At 36.0% G+C, this 17,941-nt stretch overlaps 1 protein-coding gene across 1 annotated transcript; it reads left to right on the forward strand.

Annotated features, from left to right (window-relative positions):
• The first annotated feature begins 6,579 nt into the window (after positions 1–6,579).
• Positions 6,580–16,217, forward strand: LOC110019658 (E2F-associated phosphoprotein). Its single transcript, XM_020717423.1, has 4 exons — positions 6,580–6,788; positions 8,003–8,091; positions 13,845–14,010; positions 15,829–16,217. Exons 1-4 carry the CDS (start codon positions 6,580–6,582, stop codon positions 16,082–16,084), a joined length of 720 nt encoding a protein of 239 aa, XP_020573082.1. The 3' UTR covers positions 16,085–16,217.
• The last annotated feature ends 1,724 nt before the right edge of the window (positions 16,218–17,941 follow it).

Raw genomic sequence — 17,941 nt, forward strand, 5'->3', positions numbered from 1 at the left:
CACCGACGATCATCAGAAGTACTGGAATTTTGTGGAGGCGATGCTGAATCTGCTCGAAGATGAACTGATATGTTGTAGCCCTTATGTTGGTACTTGCAATCTTTTTAATTATCTGATGTAACATTTATAGATGATGATAATGTATTTCTTTGTACATTTTTTACGTTGCTTTTGAGGCTTTTGTGATTCAGGCCTTCCGAGATTATGCCCCCTCAGACTATTGACTTGTAGGAGCTTGAGCCGGTATCTTCTGTAGCTCGTAGCCTTCTGAGGTCTTTGAGTGGAGACCAAGTCAATCACTTACTCTCATGGAGTATTTCTAGTGAGGACCCTGTTCATTGATAGCATCCTATCAAGATTTGACTCGCGGGCTTGTCTTTCAGGTGCATGGTAGCTTCTCATTGAGTCTTACCTCGTGAGCTTGACTTTCAGAGACATGGTTGAAAGGAGAATCTACTAAGGATGTAAGACTAGTTCTGAGTTGTATAACCGGAGATACTAATAGTATTAACTCGTAATGAACAGTCATATAAAATTCATTGAGGATGGTTGACCTATCTTAGGTTGTTGGTTGAAGCTTTTGTTTGAAGACCGTAACATGTTATGGAAGAGATCGAAGAAAATCCACCAAGGATTTTTGACCCATTCGAGGTTGTATGTCGAAGCTTTTGCTTGACGACTATAGCCTGTAATGGAAGAGTTTGAATCGAGTCCCCCTTGGATCGATTAAGCCTAGAATGAGATGTCAGAGATGCTCTGTGTTTCTCGATACTATGGTGTTGGTCGCAATGGACCGTATATTTTTTTGGAAATATGGTTGCAATCATACTCAAGAAAATATTTGACAACTTGTTAGTTGCTACTTTTGAATCTTTTGCTCTCCTAGCTAGGGTATTTTCCATACAAGCTTGTAAAACAACACAAGTATTGGACCTTAAAAAGATCAGCTTCCTAGCATAGCTGAAGAGGAACTTCAGTACTATGAGGGGACACTGAGGAAGCGTTTTTTGCAGTGAAAATTGCCCCCCAGTCCAGGATAGATTCTCGAAAACTTGTAATCTGAATAAAATATGGGATGACTTCCTTACCACAGTCGTGCCCGGGATGTTAACATGAATGAACTTTCGAGACTACAGTGAAGGTTGCCCCTTTGCCTGGAAGAAGTTGTGAAATACTATGTCTGAATAAGATGCGAGAAAACAAATTCACTGCAATCGTGCTCGGAACATTGATGTGAACGACCTTTCGAGATAACAATAAAAGTTGCCCCCCAGACTGGAAGAATGCATCTAAGAAGTTCTTCAAGACATAAAGAAGGTTCCTTAGCCAGTTGGATAATATACATCGTTGGAAAACGAAGTAGGAGATCAACTTCTTAGAGTTGAAGAAAATGTTGAATAGGACTTCGTTTCCCACAGACGGTGCCAAACTGATGCGTGTTGGAAATTCATGGCGGTAGAGTAACGGATTATCGTCTTAGCGTCGTACGAAAGTTCAGCACACACGCAGATGAAAGAGAAATAAACGGGGATGAATCCAGAAGTTTTTACGTGGAAAACCCATTGGTGAAAAACCACGAGGCCTGACCCCGTTGCGGAAATCCACTATTGATTGATGATTACAGAAATTCCTTGTCCCACAGACGGGAAATAATAACTATATTTTTCATATTACAACGTCGACTGACGGCGTCTGGTTGATGGTGATTGATGGTGGTTAGTGATGATCGATGACGATTGGCGGAGGTCGACGACGGTCGGCGGTGGTCGTCGGAGGTCGGCGGTGGTTGTCGGTGGCGGTCGACGACGGAGGTCGGCGGTGGTGATGTTGTGTGGATTATAAGGCAAACATGTATGTTGGCTTCCTATCTCCTAGTTTAAATTTCCCGACTTCTCACTTCATCTCACTCCTCTCCGACTTCCCGATCGCTCGATTCATCTTCCTCTCCCTACAGTTCATTTCCCAACCCCTCTTTCCTCTTCCTCAATTTTTCGTTTCCCATCCCCCCTGTAACAGACCCGTTTCAGTTTTTTGTTATATTTGGGAAAGAGAGATCAAGGTAGAGACTAGCGGATGGCTAGGGCTGAAAAAAGGAGAGGAGAAGAGGGAGAATAATAGAAGCCTTCGCTTACGCAGCCATTAGGGGGAGTGAGAGGTATCGAGCCTTGTTCATCCATGGAGGGGGAAGGGAGAGGGAAAAGGATAATAAATAGTAGGACATGGTTTTATTAATCAGTCGTGTAATGCCTTACATCCTCATGGCTTATAAAACTAATTGCATGGAAATATAAACTAAATGTAATCATCAAGTTAAATAAAATCAGACGCCTGAATCCACGCCTCAGAGGGTGAAATGAAGGTCGAAGATCAAATGTATGTATTACCCTATTTATCATTTTTATATATTGAATTTCTTAGGCTATTTAATTAGTTTTTTAATAAATTAATATACAAAAATGCTAGAAATTATGATATGATCAACTCACTTTCCTCATTAGCTTATGGTTTAAATTCAGGAGGAGGACATGGGCAAATGCGAAGTCCTGACAGTAAGAATATCTTAATTAGCAAAGTTCCAATAACCAAAATTAGGCCTTAATCAACATAGCCAAAGCTTTAAAAAGATTTCTTAATTTGACTAATTCAGTAATTGCAACCACCTCTATAAGCAAAAACACCGCCTCTAGCTCCAAATAAATTACAACTCTATCGTTTGGGCATGCAACTTAATATCACTTCGCTAACAAGGCAACAAAAACCTGACACTGTACAATAAAACACCAATACGATTCATTAATTAGTCTCAGTGTTGTCGCCTGCAGAAAAATTTGTGGCGGTAGGTGATAATTTTATATCTTAGCAGATCCAACACACACACGAATAAATGAAAAGTGGCGGAAGAAGACACCAATATTTTACATGTAAAAACCCTAGAAAGAGAAAAAAAACTATGATCTACCATGTAATTGTAAGTACACAGGTCCACTCTTCTCCAAAATTAAAGAATATGAAATTACAAAATTGATAATCATTAATGTACAATAATAGTTTAACTATAATATTCATAGTCGGGCTACAACAAATGTGGTGCTTGGTTGTAAAGGCAATAGGTCGTAGTTGGTTTCTACAAATACAATATTTGGTCATAAAGATTATAGTCGGTGGCTGCAATAACAACAGTTTGCCAAAAAGCTTGTAATTGAAAATTATAACTGTAGTATTTAGTCCTAAAGATCGTAGTTGGTTGTTACAAAGGCCATAATTAGTTGCTATAAAGACAGTAATTGGTTATAAAAGTTGTAGTTGGTGATTGGAATGCGTCAGTTAACGACAGATGTCGTAGTTGGAAATTGTAATAGTAGCATTTGGGCACAAAGACCATAGTTCATTGTTACAATGTCAGTAGCAAGTCACAAAGGTTGTGGCCATTGGCTGCAAAGGCCGTAGTTGATTATTAAATTGACAGTAGTAGATCATAAAGATTGTATTTGGACAACAACAATTACAAGTATGGGTCACTAGCGACCAGTAGTTGGCGGTAGAAAACAATGACGACAAGTGTGGCTGACATTGGCAAACGAGTAGTGGTTGATTGTGGTTAGCGGCTACGATGCCCGACGGTTATTGTCGAGTCCCCAATACAGGTGTCAGATGCAACAACGGTATTTAGAATACAATGGTTGCAAACAAGGGTTGTTCGTGACCAGTGATCAGCAGCAGTAGACAGAGACGGTCGGTGTTGGTCGACGGTTCTCTCCAAAGGAGGTGCTGTAATTTCTCTTCTTCTTCCCTTTCTCTCAAGTGAGAAGGGTGATTATTTATAGCCATTTAAGGAGGGACATTTTGGTAATTAGGCGCATAACTTCCCTAACCACCCGATCATACGGTCTCTGATGATCCCTTTAATCATAGAAGATTTTTTATTGATTTGAATAACTTAATTACCTTAGATTTAGCAATTTTGTGCTCGTTGGATTCATCCCGTCATGATGCTCGAATTGACTATAAAAATGTCAAATTTAAAGGTCATTTAATCATTCAAATTACAATCCAAATGCTCTGAATGTGCTTCAATGACTTGATTCGGGCTTGATTGAAGTCATATTGGACCAATTTTGATATCATTGGGTTAGCCTTGTCGAGACGGTCGGTGTAACTATAAAATTGCCAAAATCGGTGTCGGATGATCTTGAATTTGAATTTGGAAGACATCTTATAAAAAATGCATTGAGATTTGAGCTTAGTAAAAATTTGTTGATGACACATCAGGCAATATGGCTTATGTTGTTCAAAAATATGTAACTAGTACTGAAAATATAATTTCAGAAGTTCCTAAGTTTCGTACTTTGAGGAGATTTAAGTTGTCATGGGCCTCCGTAAAGTTTTGACCATATTGTAGTTGTCACTGGTGTTTGCAATGACAGTCAAGTGGTAGTGATTCGAGGAGATCAGACAGTTGTGGTCCGGACATGACATTAGTGGTCGGGAAGCAGTGATCCGGACATTAGTGGTCCGACAAAGAAGAAGTTGGGGGTTGGGAAACAGTAGTTCGGCTGTTGTGGAGGGCAAACGATATTGGTCCAACAACGGTGATGTTGATGGTCGAGCAAATGTGGTCCAGCGGTAGTAGCAGCCAGAAGACGATGGTCTGGCTGTAAGGACGGTGGTGGTCGGGTAGTGGTGGACCGATAGTGGAGGTGGTCATACGGTGGTGGTCAAATAGCAATGGTTAAGCGATGGAGGTTTTTCTACGTGTATGGGAGTGTAGGCAAGTATGCATGGGTGCCTATGTATGTCCATACAAGCAAATGAGTACAATGATGTACCTAAAAATGTAGTGAGGCCCATAAACAAGTATGAATGCAAATAGAAATGAAACGGCGTGGGGTGATTGGTACACGAGCAAACGACAACTACGGAATACATGTGTCAAGTACATGGGCTAAGACACCTATGGCAGCGCGCGCAGGGCAAAGCAGTGCACTAGCACGAGTCGGACATTGCAATGGCGAGCATGCGCAAACCTAGTCAATGTGATTGTGGGAGATGCATACTTGAGTGCACTCGTGCTTGCATGTGCGCATTGCGGATTAGTTTGCATAGTGAAATCCCAAAATTTTGATTTTTATTATCTTTTTTCAAATTTTGCAAATAAATATTCGCTCTCAGAGGGAGAGAAGTCACACTACTCCATAGATTGAAGTCTTCTTCGGTCTATTATTGCCTTTTCACTCAATTTGTTGCATTCCTAAATTCATGTTGTTGCTCCAACACAAATTCAAGGAATTGCTCTTTACTCCCTTCAAGTGATGGTTGCCTGCTCTCTTCAGGCGATGCTGACGGTGATCCGGGAATGGCAATAGATGAATGATGGCATTCCACTGTCTGTGGCGATCCTGCGACAACGGTCGGGAACAGTGGGAACCTGAAAGTAGTGTTCTAATATAGCAACAACCCTATGATAGTCGTCTAGCATAGTGGCGGCTCGATGTCAGTGATTTGGTTGTGGTCCAACACGCCGATCAAGTGATGAAAGCGATAACAGTAGCCAGAAATGGTGATCCAACAACAATGGTATTGGCGACAACAACATGGTTGGTTAGATGATTACAGTTCACTAATGGCAATGTACTATGACAATGATGATGCTAGCTATTTGACAGTGATCTAGCGGCTATAACAGTGCACCGCAAGTGCGATGGTGGCCCAACGGAGATGGTCTAACACCGTGGTGACCTGATAATAGAGCTCCAGCACGGTGGTCGCCTGACAATAATGGTTCAATTATAATGGTTGTAGTCCAATAGCATTGGCTGGGCAACAATAATAGAAGCATCGCCATTGACTGAACAATGATGGTTCGACCATAGTGGTGTACTATGACGACAACAGTGGTCGAACAATGGTGATCTAATGATAACAGTGGTGTCGATCGGGTGACAGTAGTTAGCGATGGTGACGAATTGAGAAAAATTGCCAGGGCGATGGTAATGGCGACATGGAGATGGTGATTTGACGACAACGATAATGTACCACAACAGTGGCGATTGTCGGGTGTCGATGATTTTAAACGAGCAAGTGGCACTATTCATGATAGGAAAGAAATATTTAACAAATGTCACTCTTCTTTACGTGGGGTAATTGAAAGAAAGTTTGGTGTGTGGAAGAAGAAATGGGTCATCCTACGTGATATGCCGTCATATCCATTTCAGAAGCATGTGCATATTGTGGTGGAAACAATGACACTTCATAACTTCATACGGCGACACCCTTCACGTTTAGATACGGACTTTAGCATGACTGATAATGAAGAGCTGACAGTCTATGAGGAACCATCAGAAAGCATGATTGGGCCTTCAGTTCCTGAGGATGAGAATGAATTTAATGAATTTGTAGTTCATGACACGAAGGGTGTGGCTGAAATTGCTACTCTGAGGGAGTCTATAGTAGATGATATACATTGCAGCTAATCCAACAAGTCTTTCTTTTCTTCGTATATATGTAGATTAATTTTTATGAGTATTTTATTTTTTTTTGGAATAAGTATTAACATTCTTTTTTTTTCGCAGTTAAACAAAAATGACTTCTAGGATATTAGTTACAGATAGAGATATTTTGTGTTATCGTGGTCTACCGTCTCCGTTACTCACGTCGCGTCAGTCTCATAGTTTTGGGAGGCAGTTCTACGGTTGTGCCAAGAGGTTTCTGCTTGTTGCGGCTTCTTCCGGTGGGCTGACAGTCCCTCATATTACACTGTCAGCAATCATGGGAATTCAGTGTTTTCTCAGGTTGACAGTGCATATGAGAACAGACGTAGCCAAAGTCTGAAATTAAATATTTTAATATTTCTCTTTGTAGTTGTACTTGTATTTGTACTTTTTTATTTCTTTTGGTACTCACGAGAGTGTGAGAACTGTATGTCATCTTTTAGAACTGATCTGTGATGATCGTATGCTTCTGTACTATATAATTTTGTTCTACCAATAAGCTATTCTGAATAAACTGCCCCAAATAGTTTTATCAGACAGGGGCATGAATGTCATTGAACCACCAATAAGCTAATCTGAATAAGCTGTCCCAAACAACAAGACAAATTATTCTGATAATCTGCAGATTATCAGAATAATCTGTTTACCAGTAGATTATAAATGATCAACAGCTGCGCTAAACAAACCCTAAATGGGCGTTGCCAGTTGTGTTATAAAAATAAATAAATAAGTAGGTGTGAGATTTTAGGGACCCACAAACAGCCAACAAGAACAATAATTGCGAGGAAAAAGTAATGTTGACTATAAAATTGTTCTTGTGATGGTAAAATTATAACAAACAATAATTCATTTAAAGTAAAATACATATACATTTACATTGCAAATAATTTGTGATAAATATAATAAAATTTAAAGCACAAAAATTTAATTAATTTTTATATATTATTTTCTTCTATAATAAACCTATTTTTTTTAAAAAAATTTCCTAATTACGGTCTCCCTCCGTACCTTAACTCACAAAATTTTGCAAAGTTTTCATATTTCATATAAAATTTTCATGCATAGATAATGTGAGTCCGTGTATAGAAGCATTACATTTACACCAACGAAATCCTATGAATTTATAAATCTAATACCAAAATTTTATCTTTTTTCCTTTCATAACTCCTCGTTCTTACATATCGCATCAAAAATATCTCAAGTTGGGCTTAGCTAGTGTCAACTCAAAATTGACTCGTAGCTCGATTAGTTTATTTCGATCTAAAATTTTGGCTCGTAGCTTGGCTAGTTTATTCCGATCGGATCTCGATCCGAGTCAAAATTCAAATCAATTTTTGAGCCATTAATGCGTGATATATTTGTAAAAATTGTAATTTAAGAGTTGAAGTAATTACATAAAAATTCAGTGGTATTTATGTAAATATAAATTAAACCCTTCGTCTCGAAACATCGATACTCTGAAGCCTTCTTCTTCCTCAGTCCAGCTGATCCGTTTGCCATTTGGGAGGATGGAGGCAAGGCGCGGGAGGAGAGAGCGAGGCACCAGAGCGGCGGCCTATGGGGAGAGACTTGGAGCCGCCACCTACAGATCCGCGGGAACTCAGTAAAATCCTATTCCCTCCATTCTCCTTTACGAATTCATTCTCTTGGAATTTTAACTTTTGTTCTTCTCAAATCCGAGTTGAATTCATTCCGTTTCTGAAACCCCCAAATCCCTTCTTGGTGTTAGATCGTAGGAATTGTAGAGGAAATTTCAGTAGTTTCTTGATTAGCGGTTGATTCTTTCCAACTAAAACGCATAGAAATATATATTTCTGGATAAATGCGGCTGAATTTGCAGTAGTTACTGTGCAGTTTTCTAAAATCAGTAAATTAAGGGGCTGTTTGGTTACCTTGTTTATTTGAGTTTTAACCAGGTTTTGATATAAATCCGCCAAACTCTAGATCAGGTGGATTTTAAAGCCGGCATTATTTGGGGGTGTTTGGCTGCAGGGTCAGATTTACGTTAAGTAGGATTAATCAAATCCGGATTTCCGGCAAGCTCTTGATGGGAGTGAAGGTTGCAAGCAACGACAACTTAAATTCATTAAATCTGCCTCTCTGTGGGATTTATTAAACTTGGATTTACAGATGAAATGGCTGTATAGAAGACGAAATTGGAATAAATTTTGTTTAACGAAGAGTTCGATTTAGGATTTTTTTTTTTTTTGGCTGGATTTAAGTTAAATTCATGGCTAAATCCTGGCAAAACTGTGCTATCAAAGTTTTATCAAGTTTTCTCGAGTTTTATCAATGTTTCTCTCAAAATTTTGTCTTACCGAAGAAGCGTAGTGAAGAGCCCAATGCGATTGAGAAGGAAAATGACTCCTTTAATGAAAGAAGAGAAACACCCAAAATTTGGAGACTAAGTGTATCCGAAGGCATAGACTAGCGTGTAGCTTGCGGGAGACTTTGACATTATACAAATATTGAGGTTGTGCCGAAGAGTGGTGTTTAGGAGCATTTGAGACTCTATGGTAAGATTGCTACTTTAGATGAATAGAAACAAGCAAAGGAGCTGAATGTTGATGAAGGAAGAAAGTTGGGTCATAATGAAACCAGGAGAGAAAATGAAAACACAAGTTTTATTTATGCCTTTTTTTTGTTTATCATATAAAAGAGTTAGGATCACGATTTCTCCTTTTTTGTACTATGTTTAGGTCAGTGAAGAATAAACATTCTTATTTAAAAAATGATAAAATTTTTTAAAATAATTCATTCTATTATGGAAAAACACAATTATTGGTGGAGTCTCCATAATGGGAATCATTTATGCTCCTTGTTTATTTTAGTTTGAGCTTTGGATGGTGTATTGCAATGCTTCTTCTGCAAAACTTTAACTTGCATGTTAACTCATACCTATTAAAAGTGCTCTTTATTTATGTTACTAATAAATATTATTTTGAATGTCATGAATAAAAAAGCCAAAAAAATACACCTATTTAATTGCATAACATCAATAATTATATGCTAAATGGATTTCAAATGTTGATTCTATTGTATCATGATGTTTCAACCAACTTTTAAATGATAGACTTTGGCTATTATTCTTGCAACACACTCTATGTTGCAAATTCTCCGCTCAATAATGATCTCTCCTAGAGTAAATCTCAGGCATGTAGTAGATGTTGACTAAGAAATTTTATTTTGATGCTGCTTCTTTTATGAAAATTATTGATTCAAACTTACTTTTTAAAGCCAGAGTTGGCATTGACCTAGTGTTCATATCTTTTGAATGATGCATAATGCACTAATTTATACTCTTTCAGAGTTCCATGCAAATACTGAAGTTGGATGTGAGTTTATGATCACTGGCTTAGAGTTATCCATTAAAGTGGAGATTAAACAAATTAAAGTTTTTTAGATTCATTGCTTGCATTGACCAAGTGCAGACACCTTCAAGGTTCTCTACAAATTTTAAACTTCAAAATTAAATGTAATTTGAACCGCCTAATTATAAAATCTAATGAAATATAATTAGCCCATTATAAAATCAATATTTCAACATATTTACTCTGCCATTGAATTTTGAAATTTGTTGTCGTATTCAAATTTTAATGATTAAATTGAGTCAACTTGATTAGGTCAAACTCAAAGTCCGTTATGGAACAAATATAGATTGATGGAGATCATGATCTCAGCAAGAAGCATGCAATCAAGTAGAGATCAGGATTTTGGGGGGAGACACATGATAAAACATATATCACATTCTTGGTGTGGTACACACAATCGTAATGAGACACAAATTATTGGACAAAAAATGATAATAAACCTAGTGTGTGTGTGTGTGTTATCTTTAAGTTCATTTGAGTCTAGTGTGTGTTCCAAATCCAACGAAAGGGAGGGATGCGTGAACAACTAAGATATGTTCCTAATTAAAAAGAGGTACATTCAAATCATCTATTGCTTATGATATCGTGATGATTGAACTAGGGGACTCCACACCAATTAGAGTATGTGTCCAAATTCTGAGCTTATGAGTACGACAAACGGGAGGTCAAAATATTGTCCACTGTTTATTTACTTGTCACGTGTGTGTACTGTGCGTTAGCTTTTGTCTTCCTATATAACTTGTAGCTTCATTTCATTCCAGCAATGATAAAAGTCATTTCACTTTTTTGATTCATCTCTCTGCTTTCCCCCTTTTCTACTGCGCTTCTTTCTCCATTTCTTTTTCTCGAATTTCATGGTATCAGAGCTCTCTAGGCTTTGCACCCATGGACGACCCTGGAACTTCTAATATCATTGAAGGGTTGGGAAATCTCAGAATTTTGAAAGCCCCAATCCCTCCCTCATTGAAATTTCTTATGTCCAGCCTAAAACCTATGGTCCCCAACATCTATCTGCATATTATTACTAAATTTGAAGGTCCCAAATGATCAATATTACTAAAACCAACAAGTTCCTGGGTTTTCTTGATGGTTCCACTCCACCCCCTAACTCGAAATTCATCAGCAAATCAGGTATTTATTCGATCAATTGCATTTATACGGCCTGGCTGTTAATCAATCAGAATCGCGTCGTTGCCTTATATTAAACAATTTCGGCATTTATTCTACCCTATGTTCTAAATCTGGATAGCTGTCATGAGATCTGGACCATTTTGGTGAAATGCCTGCAAGCTTCAATTCGGTCTCGAGTCATACAGCTAAAGAACGAATTACACAATATATTGATGAGAAATCTTACCATGACGCAATACTTGATGCAAATCAAAGCCATAGTGGATAATATATCTGGCAGCTTGCTCAACAGTAGACACTGAAGATGTCATACTATACATCCTGAAGGGTCTTCTGGCTTTCTTATAATGTGTTTAAAACATCAATGAGGACGCGATCCACCACTATTCATTCATCAATCAGAGCTATACGCTCTCTGTTCTGTGAAGAAATAAATCATTCATCAGATCTCAGTCTGAAAAGCTTGAACCAGATCCTCAATTTGTTATATATACTTACAAAGGGAAGAACAATAACTTTAAAAGCAATAGACAATCAGAAAACATTTAATGCCTCAAACATCAAATTGCTTTGAATCACCACCGCATTCAAGGATCAAATATCAATAGAATGTATCAAAAATATACCCGATGGGAGAATGAAAGGAAGCTAAGGATATACGAATGAGAAATACCAGGGACCGAAAACATCGATCGTAACACTAAGGTGCAAGCGATCGAGAGAAAAGAGGAAGAGAAGTACAGAACATACCGAACAGAGTTTAATGTGGGAATCAACGCAACAACTCTGATGTGGAAGGTATTGACAAACTCGGCGTGGCAGGGAGAACTAGGAAGGCGTGCCACGTTTGAAATCGGATTCCAGGGACATCGCTAGGCCATCGGAGGGGCAAAAGTATTCTTCACCAAGGGCACCGAGACAATGGAGTCATACTTTCACCAAACATCTTCTCAAATTTGGGTTTCACATTATTAAAGCTTATTTGTCTCTTTACATATACCATCATCAGTCTCATATACTTTATCTTCTACATTATGTACATAATATATTGTTAACAGAAAATAACAACGATTTAATGTAGCAACTTCAACAAGATTTACAGCAGTCCTGCTCCATGAAATTCTTGGACACTGTATCGACCTTTCGCGGTGTCACCATCCAAATTACCTCCTATGGATATCATTTCAATCAAGCAAGCTATGTCAAAGACATTCTACATAGAGCAGGTATGAAAGAATGCAAATCTCTACCCAATCCTCAAACTTTTTCTACCAAAGCTCTAACTGATTCTACAGAACCCTTTTCTAATCTGCCTTATATAACTATCTTCTTGGATCACTGTGATGCTTAACCTTGACTCGTCCAGATATTATGTTTGATGTTAACTCTCTCTCTCTCTCTCAACATTTATAAAACCATTGTAGTTTACACCTTAAACATCTCCTAAGATATCTTCAAGGTACAATTGACTTAGGTTTACCCTTCTAAGCCGGTCCACTTGCTCTCCACATGTAGGCTGATGTTAGCTGGGCTAATGATGTCACTGACAGAAGATCCATTACTGGGCATTGTACATTCATTGTACCTAATCTATTTTTTTGGAATGTGAAAAAGCAAGCAGTTGTAGCCAGATCATCCATCGATGCTGAGTATAGAGTCATATTTTCAGCAGCAACAGAAGTTATCTGGTTGAGAAGGCTTCTTCGGGATTTCAAAATTCTAACTTCAGAACCAAGTACAATTTATTATGACAACATGTCAGCTATGACAATAACTCGTAATCATCTCTTTCACGCCATAACCAAACACATTGAGATCGACTATCACTTTATCAGAGATCACATCAAGTCCAATGAGATTACCTTACGGTACCTATCTTCGGAAGAACAAACAACAGATATCTTTACAAAAGCTCTTTCAACTCCTCCGTTTCAAAAACTTGAGACAAACTAACAATCTCTCTAGCAGAGGCTGTTAGTTTGAGGGATCATGTTAACGATATAAAATATGGGATCCGTTGTTTTATTTACTTGTCACATGCGATGTGTACCATGTGTTAGTGAGGTGTGCCGTGTTTTAGCTTTTGTTTTCCTATATAACTTGTAGCTTCATTTCATCCAACAATAATAAAAGTCATTTTACCTTTTTGATTCGTATCTCTGCTTTCCCCCTTTTCTCCTGCGCTTCTTTCTCCATTTCTTCTTCTCGAATTTCAGTCAACTCCTATAACATCTTGCATCTAAAGAGTGCAATCTGATGAGGTCGGGGAATAATCATGCCTGGACAGGTTGTAGCTTATGATAGGCTTTTGGGAGAAAGAGGTGGATGAAATAATACTCCCATTAGAAATGGATGAAAAAGGTTAATGGGTTATACGAGTTAAGGGTTGTACCTAAATATAAGAGACATCTTTTTATGAAAAAGGTTAATGGGTTATACGAGTTAAGGGTTATACCTAAATATAAGAGACATCTTTTTGTCTAATGGGTGGAGTTTTGTTAGGGACACCACTATTAAGCATGCTTGTGGTGTACAGCTCCTGAAATTGCACAAAAAATGATAAAATCGTTAAGTTGAACCTAGTATGTTGCGGGCTGGGCCAAAACAGTTTATACTTTCATATTATGGGCGTGGTAATTGATGGGTTTGGTCAAAACGGGTTTTGAGTTGGTTTGTTACAGATGGATACTTGTTGTTTTGAAGTTTCAAATCAATTTTATATATACAAAAAATGTAAAATGTGATAATTTTTCTTTTTGTAAATTAAAATAGGGTTCAGGATATGCATACCCTTTTTTTCTTGTTACAATTACCAGCATGTCGTTCATGTACTTGACTTGAAATCTTCTTTTAGTTTCCAGTGATGATGAGATAGACTACTCCATCAAGCCTGAGTTTTACGACCCATTGCTTGATGTGAAGGATGAACAGTGGATGAATAAACAAAGGAAAGGAAGGACTTCTGATGCAGTGCTTAGTTGCCCTGCTTGTTTTACTACCCTATGCTTTGATTGTCAAAGGTATATTCTATTGCTCTAAATAAAATTCTTGTATTATGAAAGCTTTATTTGAGCGTTAAATTCTTTTTCTATGACTTCAAATTTACATCCTTATGCCCACCTTTTCATATGTTATCCTCTGCTGAATTATGCGGACAGAGCTGCATTTGAGCTGCAATTTACATATTTTAGTATCACAACTTTTATAAATTGTAAATTTCCTTGCCTTCCTAAAAAATTTTAACTTGCATGCTTATGTATTCTATCTTCCTTTCTTTAATAGCATCACTATGCTGTAGATTTGATTCTGATTAGTCCATGTACTTTTGATGCCTCGAGTTTATGACTGCTAATTTTTTTGTAAATCAAATGACGGTATTTTATTCTCATTCCTCTATCCATACCTTTTCTTTATGGGAGATTTACATACATATCATTTAATTACTATGTATTTACATATCTAACACCCAAACATCAAATTTTACATACATTCTACCTTACCTTTGCATGAAAAGATGTTTTTTCACTTTTTGAAAGCTAATATTTTAGCATATTTTATATGATATGAAAGATTTGGGTGGTTTTAATGTAAATGGTAAAGTTTTGGTTTTGGATATGTAAATACTTGGAAATTTTGCGGTCTGTATGTAAATGTCCCTTTTCTTAATTTCTAATGCATGGTTAAGCCAACATTTTGATTGTTGCCATCATCAGTTTATCACAGTTTGTTCAGCGTAGTGATATCTTTATGGACAATATTATGATGCTTCATTTTGAAATTACCTCTAAACATGCACTTGACTGGTAAGGTAATATAAATTGATACATTTTTTTGTTGAGAACAATGTCAAATTGGTCCCTTGACTCTTGGTCATTTTAGTCCCGGAGTCTACAAAAATGTCAATTTTGTCCCCAAACTTCTTTAATGGAAGCTAAAATAGTCCCCTCATATTAAAATAATGCGGACTAATTTGATATTGTGTAAATTATGGGACTAAAATGACATTATGTAAATAGACATGGGACTAATTTTTTGGTATTTAACAAGAAGTTAATGAATTATATTTTGAGGATAGTTAGATGGACAAATATTGTGTATGTTGATGTTCTTTCTACAAATGAAGTTACTTATTTTTTCAATCAAAGTCAAAGATAACTTGCAGTTTTACAGAGCAGGGAAACAGTCATTTGAATTAGTTTAAAATTTGAGATTGTAATGACTTGAGTTGTTGCCATGAGCTTGAACTTGCATGTGACGTAAGTGTGACGTAAGGAATCATGTCCAATCAATCAAAGAGATGGTATTGTAAATTGAATGCGAAGTGTTAGTAACAAGATTTGCGTTAGAAAAGGCTTAGGTAAGTTCCATAACATAATAAAAGTAGACTATTTATTATTTATTCTTACAAGATCAATAATTATAATATGATAAACCTTTTTTTATTTTTGTAGTTTTCGTTCATTTTCTTAGTATAAAAGTCATAATCATCTTCATGGTTGCTCATTCGGGCATAAATTCAATCTAATTTTCCAATATTGTTGTGGTTTTTTTATCATGTAATTTAATTGTGTATGTAAGTACAACTCTAAATATCTCATTTATTCTTAATATTAATTCCAAGATGATGCCCCTCTAATTTTTCAATCAACTTTTATTCTTTTGCATTAAATTGAATGTTTTTTTAATCTTAATGAAAAATTAGTACTTATTAATAATAATGTGAGTAAAAACTAACTTCTAATCCTTTATCATTTTCATTTCCATTTTTCAATTCCTCTCTTTCAACTCTTTTAAAAAATGTCAAGTGTTCTACAATTCTTGACAGAACTTTGCTGCAGGCATGAGAAATATGTCACCCAGTACAGAGCCATGTTTGTTGTAAACTGCACAATCAGAACTGATCAAATCTTAAGAGAGCAGAGTAAGAGCAAAAGGAAATCTAAAAAACTTTCAGATTCTGGTAAATTTCATCAGGATTATAATGATAATATGGTTTTTCATCCGGTTTGTTGCTCAGTTTGCTCAACTGAAGTTGGCGTATTTGACAAAGATGAGGTTTATCACTTTTTTAATGTTATTCCAAGCAATTCCTAAGCTTTTGCTGTTAATCACTGAAATTATTTGTTTGCTTTATATACATAATTTACTAATTTTCTTGCAGTAATGTTCAGAAAGTATGTTTCAATTGATAGCCGAAATGGAAATGGATGTTATTGATTATTTTCTATGCTTGTTATGAAGGTAAATATATGCTTCATATTCTCAAATTGTTGGTTTTTTACTTTGGAAATATTAATTTTTTTATGAGCTATGAAAGTTTGTTCTGTTTTTTTTCTGTTATTTGTTATGAGTGATTGATTAATGTGTTGTCATTAGTTTTTTGAATTAATGTTTTTAAAAGCGCGTTTCACAAGCAAAGCGCGTGACACCCGTTTTCCTTCAATTTATTGAGACGCACTTCGTACTGCTGAAGTTAATTTACATGTTTTTTTTGCAATTTTTAAATTTTAATTATTACAGCTATTAGAATGATTAGGTGGATGAGTGGCTTTACACTTAGAGACAAAATATGAAATGAATATATCCTTAATAGGGAAAAATGTGAAATGAATATATCCTTGATAGGGATGGTGTAGCTCCTACGACGGAGAAAATTAGAGAAAGTCGTCTTAGATGGTTTGGTAGCATTAAGCGTTGACCATTTGATGATCTGATTAGAAGAGTAGATGTTTTAGATTCGACTTATGTTAAGAAAGGCAGAGGTAGACCTAGGAAGACTTGGGCTGATTGTATAAAAAAGGATCTTAATTTATTAGAATGAAAATATGACAATAAATAGGACGCAATGGAGAAAAATGATTCATGTAGCTGACCCCGCGTAGTGGGATTAAAGCTTTGTTGTTGTTGTTGTTGTACAACTATTAGAAATTATTCAAAGTTCTAATTTTACATATTTACCCCTAATATTTGCCTTCAACTTTTATATTGCATTATATTTTTATCTATTTCATATCAACTTTTAAGTCTTAATATGTTTTATAATTACTAATGAGTGTACATATACATGAACAATTTTGTATAATCTATTAGTGCATTGATTGATAATAGTGCCGCTTCGTTCTACAATTTGAAGCAAAAATAAAGTTCTGTGCATCGCACTGCAATTTCTAATTCGATAACACTACCTTGAATTGCTCCTTATAGCTTCTAATTGTAATTAGTATTGTGATTTGAAACTTAAATCATTATTTATTTCTTTTATATTTTTTTTGGGATATTTTCAATTTTTTCATACATAAAACTTTAGTTAAATCATAATATTTTTTTAATGTGATAGGAGAGATTTTGGTTGTATTAATGTGAAAAAACCTAAAATTTAGGTGTAAGATATGTAAATGCCACTTTATAAAATGTGCAATTTAAGCTCAATTCCAGATGTTTGTGGGCCCTTTGATGGGACCACTCCATCCGCCACCTTCATTCATGTGTATTTTCTCATGCCTTTTATCTCGCTTCCAGATGAATTACTTTATTGCTGTAATGTTGTTTTCAAAACATTTTTTTTTTTTTTTTTTTTTTTTTTTTGTTCTATTTTTTATATCCCAACTTGTGTCAATTATTATAATTAATTGCAAATTTTTATATGAACAATTTACATATATAAATATATCTAATATTTAAAACTTTATATTTATTCGTCTAAAGTTCATTATAATGTATGCGTATTTTACTTTAAATAAATTATTATTTTGCTACAATTTTACCATCACAAGAACAATTTTCTGGTCAACACTACTTTTTCCTCGCAATTATTGTTCTTATTGGCTGTTTGTGGGTCCCTAAAATCTCCCACCTACTTTTTTTTTATTTTTATTTATTTTTTTTTTTATTTTTATAAGGTAACACTCATTTAGGATGTGTAGGATGTGTTTGGGGGAACTTGTGCGCTTC

Source organism: Phalaenopsis equestris, unplaced genomic scaffold, assembly GCF_001263595.1.
Source record: "Phalaenopsis equestris unplaced genomic scaffold, ASM126359v1 Scaffold000002, whole genome shotgun sequence".
Taxonomy (NCBI): Eukaryota; Viridiplantae; Streptophyta; class Magnoliopsida; order Asparagales; family Orchidaceae; genus Phalaenopsis; species Phalaenopsis equestris.

What these genes read in the sequence shown, in the direction of transcription:
- LOC110019658 (XM_020717423.1), top strand. Translation starts at nt 6,580, where the DNA reads ATGACTTCTAGGATATTAGTTACAGATAGAGATATTTTGTGTTATCGT. An exon ending in GGAATTCAGTGTTTTCTCAG is followed by an intron (nt 6,789 to 8,002) that starts GTTGACAGTGCA and finishes GGGAGGATGGAG; the next exon opens with GCAAGGCGCGGGAGGAGAGA. An exon ending in TACAGATCCGCGGGAACTCA is followed by an intron (nt 8,092 to 13,844) that starts GTAAAATCCTAT and finishes ATCTTCTTTTAG; the next exon opens with TTTCCAGTGATGATGAGATA.